The sequence below is a fragment of the Phocoena sinus genome, chromosome 19 (assembly GCF_008692025.1).
Source record: "Phocoena sinus isolate mPhoSin1 chromosome 19, mPhoSin1.pri, whole genome shotgun sequence".
Taxonomy (NCBI): domain Eukaryota; kingdom Metazoa; phylum Chordata; class Mammalia; order Artiodactyla; family Phocoenidae; genus Phocoena; species Phocoena sinus.
In genome coordinates, this window is record NC_045781.1 from 13,736,378 (window position 1) to 13,753,601 (window position 17,224).

General features: G+C 47.3%; 2 protein-coding genes across 2 annotated transcripts in view; one reads left to right on the forward strand and one right to left on the reverse strand.

The window, feature by feature from the left end:
* Nucleotides 1-293, reverse strand: part of SIPA1L3 (signal induced proliferation associated 1 like 3) — a 235,854-nt gene extending 235,561 nt beyond the window's left edge. Inside the window, 1 exon segment of the mRNA XM_032612477.1 lies at nt 173-293. The gene's annotated coding sequence lies outside the window, so the exon portion shown is untranslated.
* Nucleotides 294-5,678: 5,385 nt separating this feature from the next.
* Nucleotides 5,679-16,884, forward strand: WDR87 (WD repeat domain 87). Its single transcript, XM_032611849.1, has 6 exons — nt 5,679-5,753; nt 6,773-6,943; nt 7,314-10,186; nt 10,658-10,929; nt 11,322-13,210; nt 13,301-16,884. Exons 1-6 carry the CDS (start codon nt 5,679-5,681, stop codon nt 16,757-16,759), a joined length of 8,739 nt encoding a protein of 2,912 aa, XP_032467740.1. The 3' UTR covers nt 16,760-16,884.
* The last annotated feature ends 340 nt before the right edge of the window (nt 16,885-17,224 follow it).

Consider the following 17,224-nt stretch of genomic DNA (forward strand, 5'->3'; position numbering starts at 1 on the left):
GGCCAGGTCCGGAGGGCTAGAGTCCCGCCGCCGCCGCCGCCGCCCCCAACAACCGGTCCCCACACCCGGCCGTCCGCCCAGTCGCCCGCCCGCGCTGACCCTCGGGGTCCGAGGGGACACCGATTCCCCACCACCCTTGCGCGAGGCCGACCCTGCACCCGGAGCCACATACCTGGGCGTCCCAGCTGCCCGCCCAGCGGGCCCCACGACCACGGTATCCAGATCCGCGCCGCTTGCTGGAGACGCCGCCAGCTCCTGTGGCCCGAGTGACTTCCAGGCTGCCCACTTCCAAGCCGCTTCGCGCGACGCCTCCTGGGAACTGTAGTTTCGCCCTAGGCGGCAGCAAGCTGAAAAAGGCCTGGTGCCCAGGTGCTGCCGGGAGCTGTAGGCGCGGGGCCGCGCTGCCTTCTGGGAATTGTAGTCCACCTGTCGCCTCAGTGCCTCTGGAGTCTCCAGAGTACTTCCGCAGCCCCGAGGGGCGTGAGGGATAGAGGCGTGTCTTCTGCAGACTCCAGCCCGTTAACCGCGCTCCTCGCTCGGCGAGGGCGGTTTTTCCCTTTTTCCAAGCCCTGTCCGCCTCCTCCTTTCCTTCAGTGGACCCTCTTCCTCCCTCTCCGCAAAGCGCGAGATACTTACCCCGAGGGCGCGAGCCTCGGGAGAGGCGGGAATAGCGGAGCGGCGCGGTAGACCCCCAACCGAGGGGAGCCGTGGAGAAGGGCGTCTATGCGCGCTCGCGCACGCGCGCTCGCCGGCCAACTCCGGCCTAAATTGCCGCGGGCCCCCACGGGGAGGACTTTTTTTTTTCCTTTCAAACGCACGCGCGCGCGCGCGGGGCCTCGCGCTGGGCTTTTTCCTGTCGGGCGCGCGCCAGTGCGCACGCGCGCTCACTTCCCTCGCCTCGGTCAGTCCACCGGGCGCGGGGCTGGGGAGCTAACCGTCCTGTTGGCAGAGTGTTCTCGCAACATCCCTAAGGTCGCTCGTCAGGCCCTCCTATTCTAGGTCTGATCCTTCACGTAGCTTCTGAGTGCCGCCACACACGCCGTGCCCGTCCCTAGTCGGGAATGCAGTCGTCGCAGGTAACAGGCGCGGCCCCGGTCTTGAAGAGGCGGACACGCCCTTCTTCCCTCCGGCGCGGAGAGCTGGGACGACCGAATGTGTTGGGATTCGTGTCTGGTCGCCTCTCCCCGTACTAGGCGGCTCCGGAGCTCTGCCTTCGACGGGAGTCTCATGACCATCAATCACCCAGGGGGTTGCCCTGGAGGCCCGGTTACCTACCATTCATTCGTTTATAGCACATTCTTAGGGTAACCAGTGTTTGTTGAATACTTACGGCCTGGAAAATTTTGTTCAAATTTAGTCCACCTGCTGGCATAATCAAGGATCCGACTCTTTTTTTCAAAAAATGGATGTTGCCACTGCTACTCCACTAGGGGTTACCGAGGGAACTGGCTAGAATTGCAAGGTTCTCTGGTCAAGAAAACCCAGTCAATACCCTTCGCACCTCATCTTCCTTCCAAGAAGATGCTCAGTAAGACTTGAGCTGGGAAGCATATATTTCTTCTTCCTGAGAGAGGGCAGAGGGTCATTCATTTGCTCATTCATTCAACAAAAATGTATTAAGCACCTACTTCATGCCAGGTTGGGTGATAATGAGGACACGGGAGAAATCAAGATAAATTGGGTTCCTACTCTCAAGGAGTGAAGTCCATACCACCACCAGACGGTGATAATTTAAAGCAGTACTATCTAATAGAAATATAATGCAAGCCAAATATGCAATTTACATTAAAAAGAAACAGGTGAAATTAATTTTAATAATTTATTTAAGCCAGTATACCTAAAATAAGTTATGCTTAATGAAGAAAAGATTTACATTGCTTCAATTTTAAAATTTAAGTTAATTAAAACTCTGAAGCATTAACAAAGATTCATTTGTGGCATGGGTTATAGCAAAAGGTTGGAAACGGCCCAATTTCCATTAATAGAAGTTTAAATAAATAAATGGTAGTTCAGCCACGCAGTGGAATACACTGCAGCTGACAGCTGTTGAAAAATGAGACAGAGCTGTATGTTTTAATATGAGTTAATCTTTAAGATTATTAAGTGAGAAAAGTGTATATAGCATACTACCATTTGTGTAAGAAAAATAATATTTTTTACATACATGCTTGTGTGTGTACAGAACACCTGTAGAAAGACACAACCAGGGGTTACCTTTCTGAAGGGGAACAGGACAGGTGACTTTCTCTTCAGTATATGTTCCTTGGTATGTTTTGAGTATTTTTACCATGTCCATTTTAAAAAGTTGTTTCATTAATGGAGGATGATAGCTAAGTCATAGAATCATTGTATAAGAATTAAATGAAACAATGTATGTAAAATGCCTGGCAGCCACTTTACAACCTTAATCAGTTCTGGATGCTATCACTACTCCCATGCTGGATAATTCTTCACTCAATAGAAACTAGCCCACCCTGGTAATATATGTGTGTCCTGGAAAATTGTTTCTTTCTGTAAAGTTAAGTGCATTCCAGTCCCAGCCCTAGCTGTGAACTCACTTATAAGGCCAGAGTAGCAGTCCCAGGCCTGGGGACAGACTTGGGCTCCTTAACAGTAATTCAAAAAAACAGAGTAAGCCAAGATTGCCCTCGGGCTTTACAGTCCCTCTGACTTTACAGTCAACTGATACCAGCTGGGCTTTCTGCATCCTTGTCCCCAAACGTGAGAGCCACCTGCAAGGCTGTAGGATCCATGCTGGGCTTTACCTCAAAGTGTGGAGCACACATCACTCTTCTTTTGAGTGGTCAGGTCTCCTTGTTATATGTACTCACAATACTTTGTTCTTTTCCTTCAACAGGGGCCCAATAGTGTCATGGAGTGCAGTACCCCCTAGAGCCAATTCTCTGTATTACAAAGGCAGGGCTCATGGGATGCTGGCTTTCCATCCCACCGCCACCAACACAGTACCTTGGAATGGACTGCAACTAAGAAAAAGGACGTGGTGCCAGCATCAATAGCCAATCATAGACCTGGTTTGTCTCTATAGTCAGCTACAGTCAGATACCATATCTCAGCCCCCCAATTCTGACTCCTCTAAGTTGGCTGCAGGACTTGAATTCTCCCTTTAGATCATCTTTGGGTTATCAAGATATTAAAAAGTCAAGACCATTGGGATTAAGGCATCTGGCGCTCTCTCTGGACTTGCTTTTAAGGACAGGTAATGGGATTAGGGAATCAAATGTGGGGCATTTTAGGAGAGGTTTCCTCTAAGGAAACTGGTATATGGGATGGGAGAGAGTGGCAACAACAACAACAAACATAGGTAGGGGGGTTGAAGGCCTTCCTTCTCACTTAACCTCCAAAGAATATGCCCCCAAAGGGTTCCAACCGCTTGCTTTTTATAGGCTGGTCAAGAGAAGTTGGACCCAGAGGAGATAATTAGGAAAAATGGAAACTGATGTCAATGACTGCAAATTTGTTGACTACAAATGACTACTCTCTCAGCAGCTCTGGGCCCCCAAGAAGGAGCTGGTTGGGTAAATCTGAGCTGTGGGGCCATCCACCGATCCATTTCAGCTGATCACAGTGGCTCCTGAAAGGTGGTCCAAAAGAGCAGCAAGTGCAGGGTTACAGGAGAAGAGAATGGAAAAAGATATGGCAGGAGGGCAGCATGCAGCCTTGGGGAGAGTGGAAAGACATAGGGGATGCTAATGTCTGAAAGCCAGTCCCCAGTTCCCATTAGTGGGTTTGTGGGGAAGAGAGCTCACTTAGCATTAGCTGGGAGAACCTTTTACTTCTCTCAAATGATAGAAGAATCTTGAACTGTGAGTTGGATCTTAGTCTTGAAGCTGCCCTGTGTAGCTTTGAACACATCCCTCTTCCTCTCTGAATTCACATTCCTTATATGTACAATGGAGACGATGGTATCTGCCTCTCAGAATTCTTTCAAGAACTAATGAAGTGATTGATGTGAAAGCTTTTTTTTTTTTTTTTTTGGCCGCACCGTGAGACATGCGGGATCTTACTCCCCTGACCACAGATCCAACCCGCGCCCCCTACAGTGGAAGCGCAGAGTCTTAACCACTGGACCGCCAGGGAAGTCCCTGTGAAAGCTTTTTTTTGTGGGCACTAAACCACCCTACACATGAGATGATGATAAGTTTTGCCTGTTGCTTCCCCCCGCAGATCCAGCCATCAAGTCTCTGTGGCAACACAGGGCCTAGGCTTAGCTGTGCCAGAGGGTGGGTTCTGCTGACCTCGCCTCAGGAGGCCCAGGCCAAATGATCTGGAACTCCAACAGCTCTCCAAACCAGTGTTTCTCAGACTTTAAGACCAGCTGGAGAGCTTGTTAAAACTCAGATTTTTGGGCCCTACTCTCGGAGTTTCCAATTTAGTAGGTCTAGGGTGGGGCCTGATAATTTGCGTTTCTAACAAGTTCCCAGGTGATGCTGATGCTGCTGTCCTGAGGATCGCAGTTTGGGGACCACTTTAAACTGCAAGTCCATCAGTTTTCCTTCATCTGGCAGGCGCAAGGATGGCTTCTACTGCCCTCTGCTGGCCAGACTATTAAATTTCGCTGTAATGTTTCCAGAGCAACTGAAAAGTACAAAGTATAGGTTGGAAGGAAAAAACTAGTACTTCTCTGAGAACCAAACCAGCCTAAAAACAGCAGTCATAATTGTTTGTTGCTTTAGAGTATACTTTAAAAAGTATTCACAGGAATTATCTTAGTCGATCCTTGCAACAATCCTGTGAAGTTGCAAGGATCTGGCATTTTCATTTTACAAATGAGGAAAACAAGCGCATCGTCAGATCAGTAATGACAGACCCCCTGACAGAGGGAACTTGTTAAAAGTAGGATTTATTCACCATCCAACTAAGAAAAGTAGAGGTTTGTCCTCATGAAGGCCAAAGAGAAGGGAATGGGGAGGAGGAGGATGAATAGCAGATGTATCACGTGCAAGAGAGCTACTTGATTCCACAAGCCTGGGAAAGCCTGCAAGGCCCAATGGCTGGATCCTTTCTCCAGCTGGGCTACACGGAGCTGACTCTTTGTCCTGGGCAGCCTTTATCTCGATTTCCTGTTTCAGTAGTCAGACTTCAAGGTCCACAGAATCACCTAGGGAGCTTGTTACAAGTGAAGCGCTCAGGGGCCCACCACCATGGTTCTGCTTCAGTACCTAAGGATCTGCATTTTAAGATGTACCTCTCCCCCAGGAATCCCAGTACAGGAGGTCCAGGGTCCACACTTTGGGAACTACTAGTTCTTGCAAAAAGATCCCTTGACAGCCCATCACCAGCAAGGAACAATTATTTGCCTGTGACAGTACTCCTTTCCAGCCCCTCTTAGATTTCTCTGCTTCCCTCCCCCATGATATCCTGTTGGATGATAGCCAATGCTAAGATTCAACTTCCAACTCCTTTATTTACCCTCTCCAAGCCTCAGTTTTCTCAAATGAGGTAATACCTACCTCACTGGGCTGCAGTGAGGATTAAATGAGAGGGTATCTTATGCATAGTTCCTGACATTCAAAAAGTGTCCAATAAACATGAGTTCATGGATCTTGACTTCTGATTTCTAGCTCCTCAAAAAGTATCAGTGGCTAAGCTGGCCTCTTTTGTATTCCTACAGGTTTTTAAACAGTGGTCCTGAGGAGGACCAGGGGATAATCAAGGTGATGACTTCCCCCAGACTCATTCCCGTGTGGAAGGATTTTAAATACCTTATAAATGATGTGATCCATAAAAGCAAGGTAATGTATATGTGGAACATAAACATGTTACTGGCCTCTATCTATCTTAAGAGTTATGAGCACTTCAGAGGAGCATAGATCCACTATGCAGGAAGCAGGCAGGGTAGATGATAAAGACAACTGTCCCCTTAGTAGAAAGTGGGCCATCAACTTCCAAATGAGTCTAGAGACCTCTTGCAAGAACATTTTGATGGTGAGAGGTTAACACTTTGAAGCATTTCAGAAGAACCAACCCTCTGGGAAGAGAGATTTTTCTAAAAGAGAATGGAGAAGGCACCAGAGAGAACATCTGCCAACCTCAGTTTTGCTATGGCTGGCTCTGTGTAAAAGGATCCCAGGTGCATGTTTCATAGCACATGCTCTATCACAGTGGGATAATACATACACACACACACACACACACACACACATATAGTGTGTGCGTGTCTATATATTGTGTGTATATGTATATGTGTTTGTGTTTGTGTATGTGTGTGTGTGTGTATATATATATATATATATATATATATATATATATATACACACATAAAAAATCTTCCTCTGTCAAACTTCAAGGCCAGATAGGGTGTCCTAAAAGTCTTACTTAGTGCAGTTTTAGGCTTTAATAAAGCTGTGCTGACTCTTGGGATACTGTGTTACTTTACATGTGGGCATATGGCAGTGCACTTGCCTTTGTAATCTGTTAAATGTGTCTTTTATGACATATGTACCTTTTAGACAGGAGGGAGAATGTTAGAGGACATGTTGGGAAGAACATCAGTTTTCTCCTGTGCTCACACCATGAAATTTGCCCATACAGGCCCTATAGCAGTTTGGTTCGCTTTTGTGTTGGGGGTTTTGTCACATGCTTGTGAAGCACAGTGTCCCACAGGTGATAAATTGTTCACGTGTGGGAGCCACAGGAGTGATCCTTGGGGCTGAGGAGTAACTTTGAGAACTGCTTTAATTATGACTTGCATGAGAATATATTTAGTGCATATGTGTCCTGGTCTCTTAGTTTATGCCATGCCTCTCCCCAGAAAACTTTAGATGACCCAAAGACTGATGTAGTTGTGTTGAGTGACCGGTCCCAGATCCTGTTCAAAGAGTCTCGCCATCCTCAAAATATGCCACTTATATGCTATTACTTCAGTGATGCCCACTTCTTTGCTTCCCTCTCGTGGGTGACAACAAGCACAAAAGAAATACAGGTAAAACTACCCAGCCTTTCTTCTTAGCCCATTCTACAGGGGCCATGCCCATGTAAGTTCTGACCCTAGATTAACCCAGGAAGATATACCCCTTGAATGAAAGTGACCTGGATCCAGGATTCCCCGTTCATCCTTTCTCCAATTACAGTCTCTGTGTTGAACAGATTTTATGGTTCTCCTAAAGTAGGCCAAGGTTAGGGAAAGAGTCCTAGGTTTCCTGCTTCTACAATATTTCCAACTCCCAAAACCAGGGGGTAAAATCACTCTAGAGTCTTCCAGTTTCTCCTTAGCAAGAGAAAAATAGCTGAATATTCTGCCCTTTCTTCTTCTACTATCTTTTCTAGGCAGTTCCCATCTTTTTCTCTTCTAGGCTGTGGTATGGATGAAGAGCAAAACTGAGGACATGGTGCAGAAGAGAACATTCTCCATGACCGAACGACTGCCGCCCATCCAGTCCATGGTTCACACAGGTTCCTTTCATATCCTCGTGGTCTACTGTGGTGACCTGCTCCTGCGGCTCTTTGGGGACCACTTTCAGTCATTCAAACCCCTAGGTATAGTGCCCTGCCGCTTTAACATCAGCTGCCTCTGCTATGACCCAGAAATGAAGATGCTTCTGTCAGGAATCCTGGGGGCAGTGGTCACCTGGATCATGGAGCAGAGTGGCAAGGGTCTCCAAATAGCCCACATGGTTTCCATGCCTGGTGATGAGCTTGTTCACAACATCATGTTGAATGGCCCCAATGGCTCCCTTGTAGCCCTATGTGAGACTGTGGTGAGGGTCCTTGAGCGCCAGGGCCACGGCCGGCTGGCAGAGGTGAAGAGGTTCCCTTCCACCACCAGTGGCTCCTCAATCACCTGCTGCTTCACCTGTTTTGAGCAGGGCTTTCTCTATGCTGGAAACAGGACTGGGGAAATCCAAGTGTGGAGCCTCAATCAGGGGCACGCACTCCACAGTTTCAAGGCCCATTTGTCATCGGTGATATGTATCCGCAGCCGGCCAGAAGCCCACACCCTGCTAACAGCCGGCCAAGAAGGCTTAATCAAGGAGTGGAGCCTGACTTCAGGGAGTCTGCTGCGGCAGCTAGAACTTGGCGAGGAACTGTATCAACTCCAGTTTATTGATAGCACTACTTTCTTCTGCCAGACTACCCATTCTTTCTCCTTGCGCAGTCTGCCGTGCTTCTATAACCTCTTCAATGTCTGTGGCTCTGCTCCCCAGCAGATACGTCGGGTCCGCTGTGGCAATAACTGGTTCCGGATCCTGTGCACTACTGAGGATGGCTTGTTGCACTTTGTGTCCCCACTAACAGGGAATCTTCTGGTTATCACCTGGCCCTTCTCAATCCTGGACCAGGCTGTGGATTGGGCCTATGACCCAGATAAAGAGGAGCTCTTTGTAGCAACAGGCAGCTCAGATGTGCTGGTATTTGACACAACCCGCTGCCCTTGCCCAGCCAAGTATCTTATATGCACCTCACCAGATTCTCAGGACTTGGTACGATGCCTGGCTTATGGGCATTTCCACCTGGGTCGGGGTCTAGAAGGACTAATGTTCTCTGGACACCAGAGTGGTGTGATCAGAGTGCTTTCCCAGCACAGCTGTGCCCAGATAGAGAAACTCATGCACTTCAGGGCTGTATTAGCACTCTCCACGCTGCCTGGAGGGCTTTCTGGTTGCCGAGAAAACTCTTTGCTCTGTTCCTATGGAATGGATGACTATGTGCACCTGTCAGAAGCTGTGCTTGAAGCGGGGCGAGTGCAGCTGCAGCCCCTTGCCAGCATTCTCAGCAGCTGTCAGCTAACACACTTGATACTCTTGCCCAAGTCTGTGAGTGCCATCACGGAGACTAACTGCCTGTGTCTCTGGAAGTTCCATGACTTTCTGTCCTCTGGGTCACAGGAAGGCTCAACGTTCATAGACACATTGCCACTACACCAGTGTACCGTCACATCTTTTGATGTCTGCCTATCCTTGAGTCTTTTTGTCACGGGTGGCAGTGATGGCTCTGTCTGGATCTGGAACTTCCATGGTAGACTCATAGCCATGCTGGACTCATCATTGCACTTTGGCCCACTCTGCTTTGCAAATGACCGGGGTGACCTGCTTGTCACTTTCAACCAGAGTCTTTATCTGGTGTCCTGTTTAAAACTGCTTCCCTCAGCCCTGCTGGCTCGCCTTTCCCTTATAGGTATGACAGATGAAGTACTAGAAGTTCCTAAGCCTTTCATACCAAGCTTCTTCTTCTCCTTTGAGACCATGTTTGTGCCCAAGTATATCTACTTTGGACAAGGGCAGCAGCAATTAGTGGGTCTGGAGAACCTTGTCAATAATCGGGCCATCGCCTTTGATCATAATGTGCCACACGTCATAGAAGATGAGCAAGGGAGCCCTGTGTTAGTGTCTTCCTTCAGACATGATTCCTTGTATAAGGAAGCTGATTGGACGCAGGTGAAAAAACCTCCGCATTCCCATTATGTTCTTCCTCCCCAGCTACAGCTGACTACCTGGGATGGACTCAACCCTTATCAGATACTGCAATACTACTTTGGCCATGGGCAGAAATGGCTCTTGGCTCCTGATTGCTACATTCCTAACTCAGTGATTCGTGCCCGTCTTTGGCCACAGGGCAGCCCAGTATACCTACAGTGCAACCTGCACTCACCCATGCGGGAACTAGAATGGGACAAGTCTCAACAATTCTTCTGGCACGGTAGGGCAAGAGCTATAAGTGATGTAGGAGAATATGCACGTGAAAAGGAGGATGAAGACTTCCTTGAAATAAGAGCGTCAAAGGATATAACTTACAGTGTCCTTACAGACTCAGCAAACGGCAGTTGGCTGGGAAGAAAGATGAGTGAAATAGCTATCAATAGCCTGATAGAGACAATTCTCAATATTATGATCCAGGCTTCTCCACTGAAGTACCAGTGCTGTATTGGTGCACTAGGGCAAATCTTTGCCTCTTACCAGGTGTCTCCACTCCTGCATGCTGAAACAGCCCATCGTCTGTTGGATGATACAACCAATTCCAATCCACTGATCCAAGAGCTAGCCTGGGAAGGGCTGAAGTGTCTAGGAATGATTACGCATCTCTTTGCCGTGCCTCTGGCCCAAAGACTAATGGACAAAGATGAAAGAGTAAGGAATAAGGCCCTGAGCCTCATGGCTGAGACTGGAATCCACTCTAAGACCTCACTCTTAAACTTGATCCAGAACCAAGACACTTTCCGGGAGATGCAGTAAGTTCTTTGTGCCTTCCCCAGTTCTTTACTAGCTTCTGATTTTCTTCTTCCCCTTTCCCATTTTTCCCTTCTCTGCCTTCACTGTCTCTTCATCTCTGTTCATTAGCTCTTCCTGTCCTTTTTCCTTGTTCATAGTCTTTTTCCATTCCTAGACTATCCTGATGACCCCCTAACTGCTCACTCCTTTCTCCATTTCTCCTCCTATTCCTGTTTGTCCCCTACCTCTTCAAGTGCCCCTTTTTCACCCTCTTCTCCTACCCTTGAAGGCCCCATACAGGTCACGCCATGCATTACCATCTTGGCTTCCTAGACTTTTTCTTTCTTCTTCGCCATTCTTTACCTCTACATACTCTGTCTCTGTTGGTCATGTTGTCAAGTCCCCTGCCTGTTCCATAGCTGTTCTTTCCTTCTCATTCTCCCTCTTGTCCCTGATACAGCATGGTCCTTCCTCTCCTTTGACTTTCATAGGCAGGAAATGATTGGGGAAGAAACCCTGGACCATCTGCTGGGAATGCAGGCCACAGATCTCCAAATCCTTCATACCCAAGTGGAGCAGCGATTGAATGAAAACCTGATCTTATCACTGGGTGATGAAAAGCCTACTTTTTCTTTAGATGTCTCAGGGGCTTCTGAACTTACCGCCCTTTCCAACCAACTTGATACAGCTCCTGAAGAACCTGAAGTTGCCTACAAGCCCAGCAAAGGCCAAAGATGGGGCCGAGTAGGAGGCAGAAAGCATAGTATGTATGGGGTGATCTGGTTAATGCCTCAGGGTCCCCAAGAGGCAGGGTAGTTAAGGCTAACTTGGGTCAAGAGGTATCAGATAGGAACAGAGGTAAGTGGAAAGATCCTTTCACAGAAAAGAACCTTCCTAGGAAGAATCCACCCAAATTCAGAGAGACTCCAAAACCTATCTCTGTAAGACTTGACAGAGGTCGGGGAGGCAGGGGAGGGAGGAGGGAAGGCACTGGGGATAAAGCAAGGAGAATGCCTTTTTTTTAAAAAAGGCCTCAGCCCCCTCTGTTGCTACATCTGTTATGGCAGTTCCTCTTAGCTCATACCAGATTTTGGGAAGGGCTTCATTTAAGCCTCCCAAGCTTCCCTTATCTACATCTCCTGATTCTCCCTATAGCCCGAAAATTTTTGCAGAGCCTCAAGAAGATGAAAGAGACTGGCACAGAGCCAGGTCCCTTAGAGGGTGAAGGTGATCAGAGTGAAGCTGCACCAACTGAGAGGGAGGAGTGTAGGTCTTCAACCTCCAGTATACTAAAGATTTCAAAAGATGATGAACAGGAGCCTCCAGGGATAGATGCCTCAAAGGATCATGTTGCATTGACCCTGAAGATGCTGAGGAAGATACGTGACAAAAGAGGCAGGAAAGCAACACTTCAGAAACCCATAGAGATGCGCAAGAGGAAGACAACAGATGCTGAAGTTACAGTTGAGGACCCTCCATATCCTATAAGGAGAGAATCAGCTGTGAAGCTGGTGAAAGTCAGAGGGCAGAGTGCCTCTGGAGCTCCTGGCCACAGGACTACCCCTGGAGATGGCTCATCATGGCGGGATGATCTATGTCGACTTATGACCCTGAGGATATCTGGTTCCCAGACAAAAATGTCAGAAGCTCTAAACACTGAGCTAGTGACCATGGCTCAGGCGGCACTGGCAGATCGACGGCCCAGCTGGGAGCTCTTTCAGGAGATCTGCCCCCTGTTGAAGAAAGAAAGTAAGGAACTGCTTGAGGACCTTGACTGGGATGTAGCCTGGCCAGAGGAGAAACCAGTTTTTCCTCATGCAGGAGCAATTAGAGAGGACATGGTGATCAGTGACAAGGAAGAGGAGACAAAAGAGGAGCAAGAGCGAAAGAAAGAAAGTGATGTGCAGGACTTGCAGGAAACCCAGGTGATTCCAAAAAAAGGCAAGAAAAAGAAAGTTGTTTTTTTAGAACCAGACGTAACCAAGGGAAAACGAATATCAAAGAAAGAAGAGAAGAAACCCTCTAAGAAGCCTTCTAAGCAGGAGGGGAAAGCAGTCCAGCAGGAAATAAAAGTGGATAAAAAAGAGAGGAAAAAAACCAAAGAAGAGGAGAGGGACATGAGTCAGGAAGTGGGGGAAAAGGCCAAATTAGAGGAGAAAGTGCTTGAGCAAGAAGGAAGACCAGTTAAGGAAGAGACAAAACTGTCTTGGCGGGAGTGGAAGAAGTTCTGGGATCAGTGGAAACAGGCCTACAGTGAGACGAGGATATCCTGGGATGAATGGAAGAAAGCCTGGGAAAGCAGGCATCTTCAGGAAGAGGAGAAGCTCCATGAGGAAGAAGAAGAGCTGTTTCCAGATGAGGAAGAGCTGGAGAGGGACAAGAAGAAGCAGACATGGGATGAATGGTCACAGATCTGGGAAAAGATGTCAGCCAGGGCCAGGGAGCAATTGTTGGAGGATGAGGAGGAAGTGACCCTGGAGGAAGAATTGTCTCAGGAGTGGGAAGGAGAAGAAGCAGCAGCAGCAGAAGAAGAAGAGCTGATGACAGAAGAGCAGAGACAGATCCATCAAGAATATAAACAGGCACAGGTTGAGAGGAAACGAGCCCAAGAAAAGAGGAAGCTGGCACAAGAAGTAGAGAAGCTAGCACAGGAAGAGAGAAAACTGGCTCAGGAAGAGAGAAACATGGCCAGAGACTATGAGAAACTGGCCCAGAAAGACAGGAAAATGGTCCAGGTAGAGAGGAAGTTTATCCAGAATGAGGAAAAACTAGCCCAAAGAGAGGAGATGCTAACCCAGGAAGCAGAGAAATTGGCCCAGCGAAGGAAGAAACTGGCCATGAAATTGGAGAAACTGGCTCAAGAAGAAGAGAAAATAGCAAAGAAAAGAGGGAAGCTAGCTGAGGTAAAAAAGATATTGGTCCAGAAATTGGAAAAACTGGCCCAGAAGGAGCAAGATCTAGCATGGCAAGAAAAGGAACTAGTCCAGGAATTGGAGGACCTGGCATGGGAAGAGGAGGAACTGAATCAGGAAGAGGAGGAACTGGTCAATGAAGAGGAGAGACTGGATCAGGAGGAGACAACACTGGCCTCTCAAGAGGAGAAACTGAATGTGGAAGAGAAAGAAGTGGTCCAGGAAGAAGAACTGCTGATCCAGAAAGAGGAGAAACTAGTCCAGGACAAGGAAAAACTGGCTGAGGAAAAGGAAAGACTTGGCCAGAAAAGGGAGCAATTGATGGAGAATAAGCAAAAGTTGGCCCAGGAAGAAGAGCTGCTGATCCAGGAAGAGAAGAAACTGGCCCAGGACAATGTAAAATTTCCTGAAGAAGAGGAAAGACTTGGCCAGAAAAGGGAGCAACTGATGGAGAACAAGCAGAAATTGGCCCAAGAAGAAGAGCTACTGATCCAGGATGAGAAGAAACTGACCCAGGACATGGAAACACTGCCTGGGGAGGAGGCAAGACTTGTCCAGAAAAGGGAACAATTGATAAAGAATAAGCAAAAACTGGCCCAGGAAAGGAATAAATTGGTCCAGAGCAAGGAAGAACTCCCCAAAACCAAGGAGATACTAGCCTGGAGGCAGAAGACTCTGGCTCAGGAGAAGGTGAAACTGGCTCAGAGGAAAGAAAACTTAATCCAGCTCAAAGAAAGCCTCACTCAGAAGAGAAAGAAATCAGACCAAGAAAAGGAGAAACTGGACATGTACAAGAAGAGACTGGTTCAGATAGAGAAGAAGCTGATGGAGGAAAAGGAGAAACTTTTCCAGAAGAAGGAGAAATTGGCTGCTATAGAGGAAAAACTGACCCAATTAGAGGAAAGCCTGGCTGAGGAACAGCACCAAATAGCCCAGGACAAAATGAAATTAGCTATGGAAAAGAGAGTGATATTCCAAGGACTGAAACAGCTCAGAGGTGACTGGTCTATTACTAAGGAAGAAAAGGCATTGGGCATGGAAATAAAGAAATTGGCCTGGGAGAAGGTGAGACTGGCTGAGGGAAAGGAAACTCTCTTTAAAAAAGAGACTCAAGAAACTTCAAGACAGGGAAGACCAATTAAGGATGAACTAGAACTAATTAAGAGGAAATTGTCACTAGAGGAAAAGATACTGGTCTATGAAGATAGGATACTGGCCACAGAGCAAACAGACATTACCAAAGGAAAACTGGAGTTTACTAGAGGAGGGAGAGTATGTGCCCAGGAAGAAAGGAAGCTAGCCAAATTAATAAGGAAGTTGGCTAAAGAAAGCAAGGGCATTTCCAAGGAACCATTAAAAGTAAGCGGCAAAATCTTAAAGATACTTCAAGGCCTTATCAAAAAAGAAAGGAAACTAACCCAGGAAGAAATAGAGATGACAAAGTTAAAGAGGTCTTTCTTTACTAAGGAAAAGGAATTGAACAAGGTACAGAATGAACTTGATGCCAAGGAGTGGGATTTTTCTGAGGAACAACCAGAAATTGCCACAGATGAGAAGAAACTGGCTAAGAGGCAGAGAAAACTGGCCAAGGAAATGAGAGGATTGATAAAGAAAGAGAAAAAGATGACTGAGGAAGAAAGCAGATTGGCCAGGCAACAGAGAGAAGTCATACAGGAAGAAGAGGAGGATGAAATAACAGAGGAAGAAGAGGCAAAGCCATTCCTTAAACAAAGGTCAAGAAAGAGAAAAAAGCTAAAGAGAGTTGATTTGCAACAGGAAGAGTTTCTCAGTCAAGAGGATGAGGTGAAAAGTGTGAAAAGTGAAGAGAGCTTTTCTGAAGAAATGGAAAGCTTATTAGATGAAGTAGAGCAAGAGAGTTTGTCTGAAGAGGAGGAGGAGGAGGAAGAGGAAGGGAAGGAGAAGAAGAGGAAAAAGAAGAAGAAGGTGCAGGAGGAGGAAGTGTTTGAGAAGGAGGAAAGCATGAGTGAGGAAGAGATGGAGCGTTTGAGTGAGAAAGAGGGGGAGGAAGAGGAAAGAAGCTCATTGGAAGAAGAGGTAGACAAGAAGAAAGAGATCTTTAAAAAAGAAAAACTATTTAAGTTACCAGGAAAAAGAAAAAAGGACTTAAAAGGAAGAGAAGCAGTCCCTTCTATTGAGAAAAGAATCCCCAAGGTCAAAGGCAGAGCTATAAAACTTGAAGTTCTCAAAAGCCCTCCCAAGCAACTGATCTCAGTAGTTCTGGGAAGGGAAGAGAAGATACCAGTGCCAGGGTCAACTAAACAAATATCCTGGGAAGATAAGGCCACAGTACTTGAGACGTCCAGGGTATTCCCAGGGACAGGGTTTATGGATAAACAAGAAGAACTGTTGAAGAAATATAAGCCCATACCTCTACAAGTTTTGGATACAGTTTTGGAGTCCCAAGAGCCTGACTTAAAGACCCCATATTTATCCTACATATTGAAGAAGACCATGGAAGCTCATAAACTCCAAGGCAAACAACTAGGAGCCAAGTGGCAGTGGCTTCTGCAGCGTCATCCATCTCTGAAGGGACAGACTGAGGTACAATTACCTGTGTCCAAAATCCTGGCTGAGGAAATATATGCAGACATCAGCCTCTCAGACGTAGAGTGGATCCACCATGTCCTAGAACAGATGGAGACAGGAGAACAGCTTTCCAGGGATAGTTTCCACAGATTGTGCCAGCTTCTCAAAGACCTCACTGCAAAGGAAAACTTAGAGTGGATGCATCTGGCCAAACTTGAAGCCATTGTGTACCGTCACAAGCAGAACTTGGAATCACGAAGCACAAGTATCTCAAAACCCAGTAAGGAGCCCATGGGTCCAAAATACCTGAAAGTGATCCCTCCTATAAAAGGAAAGGAAAAGGAAAGCTGGCTAAAACCTTTGGCTGTCTCCACACCAAAGTCCCCATTAGCTACCAAAATGATTCCAGACCTGAAGGCTATAAATTGGCATCTTCTAGGAGAGCCTTACAGGAGTGTGCGGGCAGAGCAGATATCCACTGCTCGCAAGGAGATAGAGATGCGACACCATTATCCTCCAACAAGAGACATTTTCACAGGTGCCCTTGACCCTGTGGAAAAACAAACCCTAGCACTGATGTTTCAAAAGGACTTCTGGGCTTTTAAGGATAAGGGCAGGTCTGCCAAATTGCCCAAGTTGGAAAAGAAGGCACAGCCCATCTCTAAAAAAAAGGACAAGGTGCCTCTATGGGAGACATTTGTGGCAATGTACCACGTTTTGCGGATGTTGCAGGAGCGATACGCGAAAGACAGTGCTGCTTGGATGGAACAGTTCTACCGTCTCATGGACCTGTACCAACTTAAGTCCCCCCGAATCCAGAGGCTACTACAGGAACTGCTACTGAGAGGGGCACCCCAATCCCAAGAGATCATTTACAAAGAGGCCCTAAAGGCCATGGAGCTAGTTCCTGGGGAGCGGTTGTTCTACCGCCTGTTCTGTGGTGGCTCTCACACCCCTAAAGGTCCTCTGGAGTTCCAGGAGGTGGTTCCCCTCCCAGGGAAGAACAATGTACGTACCATGCTCCCTATGGGCATTGCCCAGTATGGGATCTTAGAACTTGCCTGGAAGAGCCTGCCGCAAGCTGATGTACACCTCACCAAGGAATTGCCCTACAACGTTGCTCCTACCCCCTAATTTGGGACTGAAGGGGCAGGACTTTTCATTCCCACCTGGAGAAAGGCCTTGTCACCAGAATTTAGACCTTTATCCCTAGGGCCCACACAGAGGTAGAGCCATGCCAAAGTTCTTTCCCTATCTAGTTCCAGAAACCAGCTTTTATATGTGGAATAAAGAGGAGATTCTCATTTATAACAAGCACTGTGATGTGTCCCTTTTCCTCAAATGTTGCTTCTCCAGAAAGGTAGCCAGGGAGACCAGATACTCACATACTCTTGAGAGTGGGAAGACTTCCCCAAAGCCAGTGGTGCTCACTCACCCTCTGGAGGCCTTCAGGCAGAAGAGTCTGTCCTTGTCCTCTTCCTTCCTTGCCCCTCACCATTCTCCCTTAAAGACCATAGGAAGGAAAGCACCTGGCACAAAAATGTATTTTTGGCATTAATATGAGAGGCCTTGATATAATGGAAAGAAAATGGATTTTAG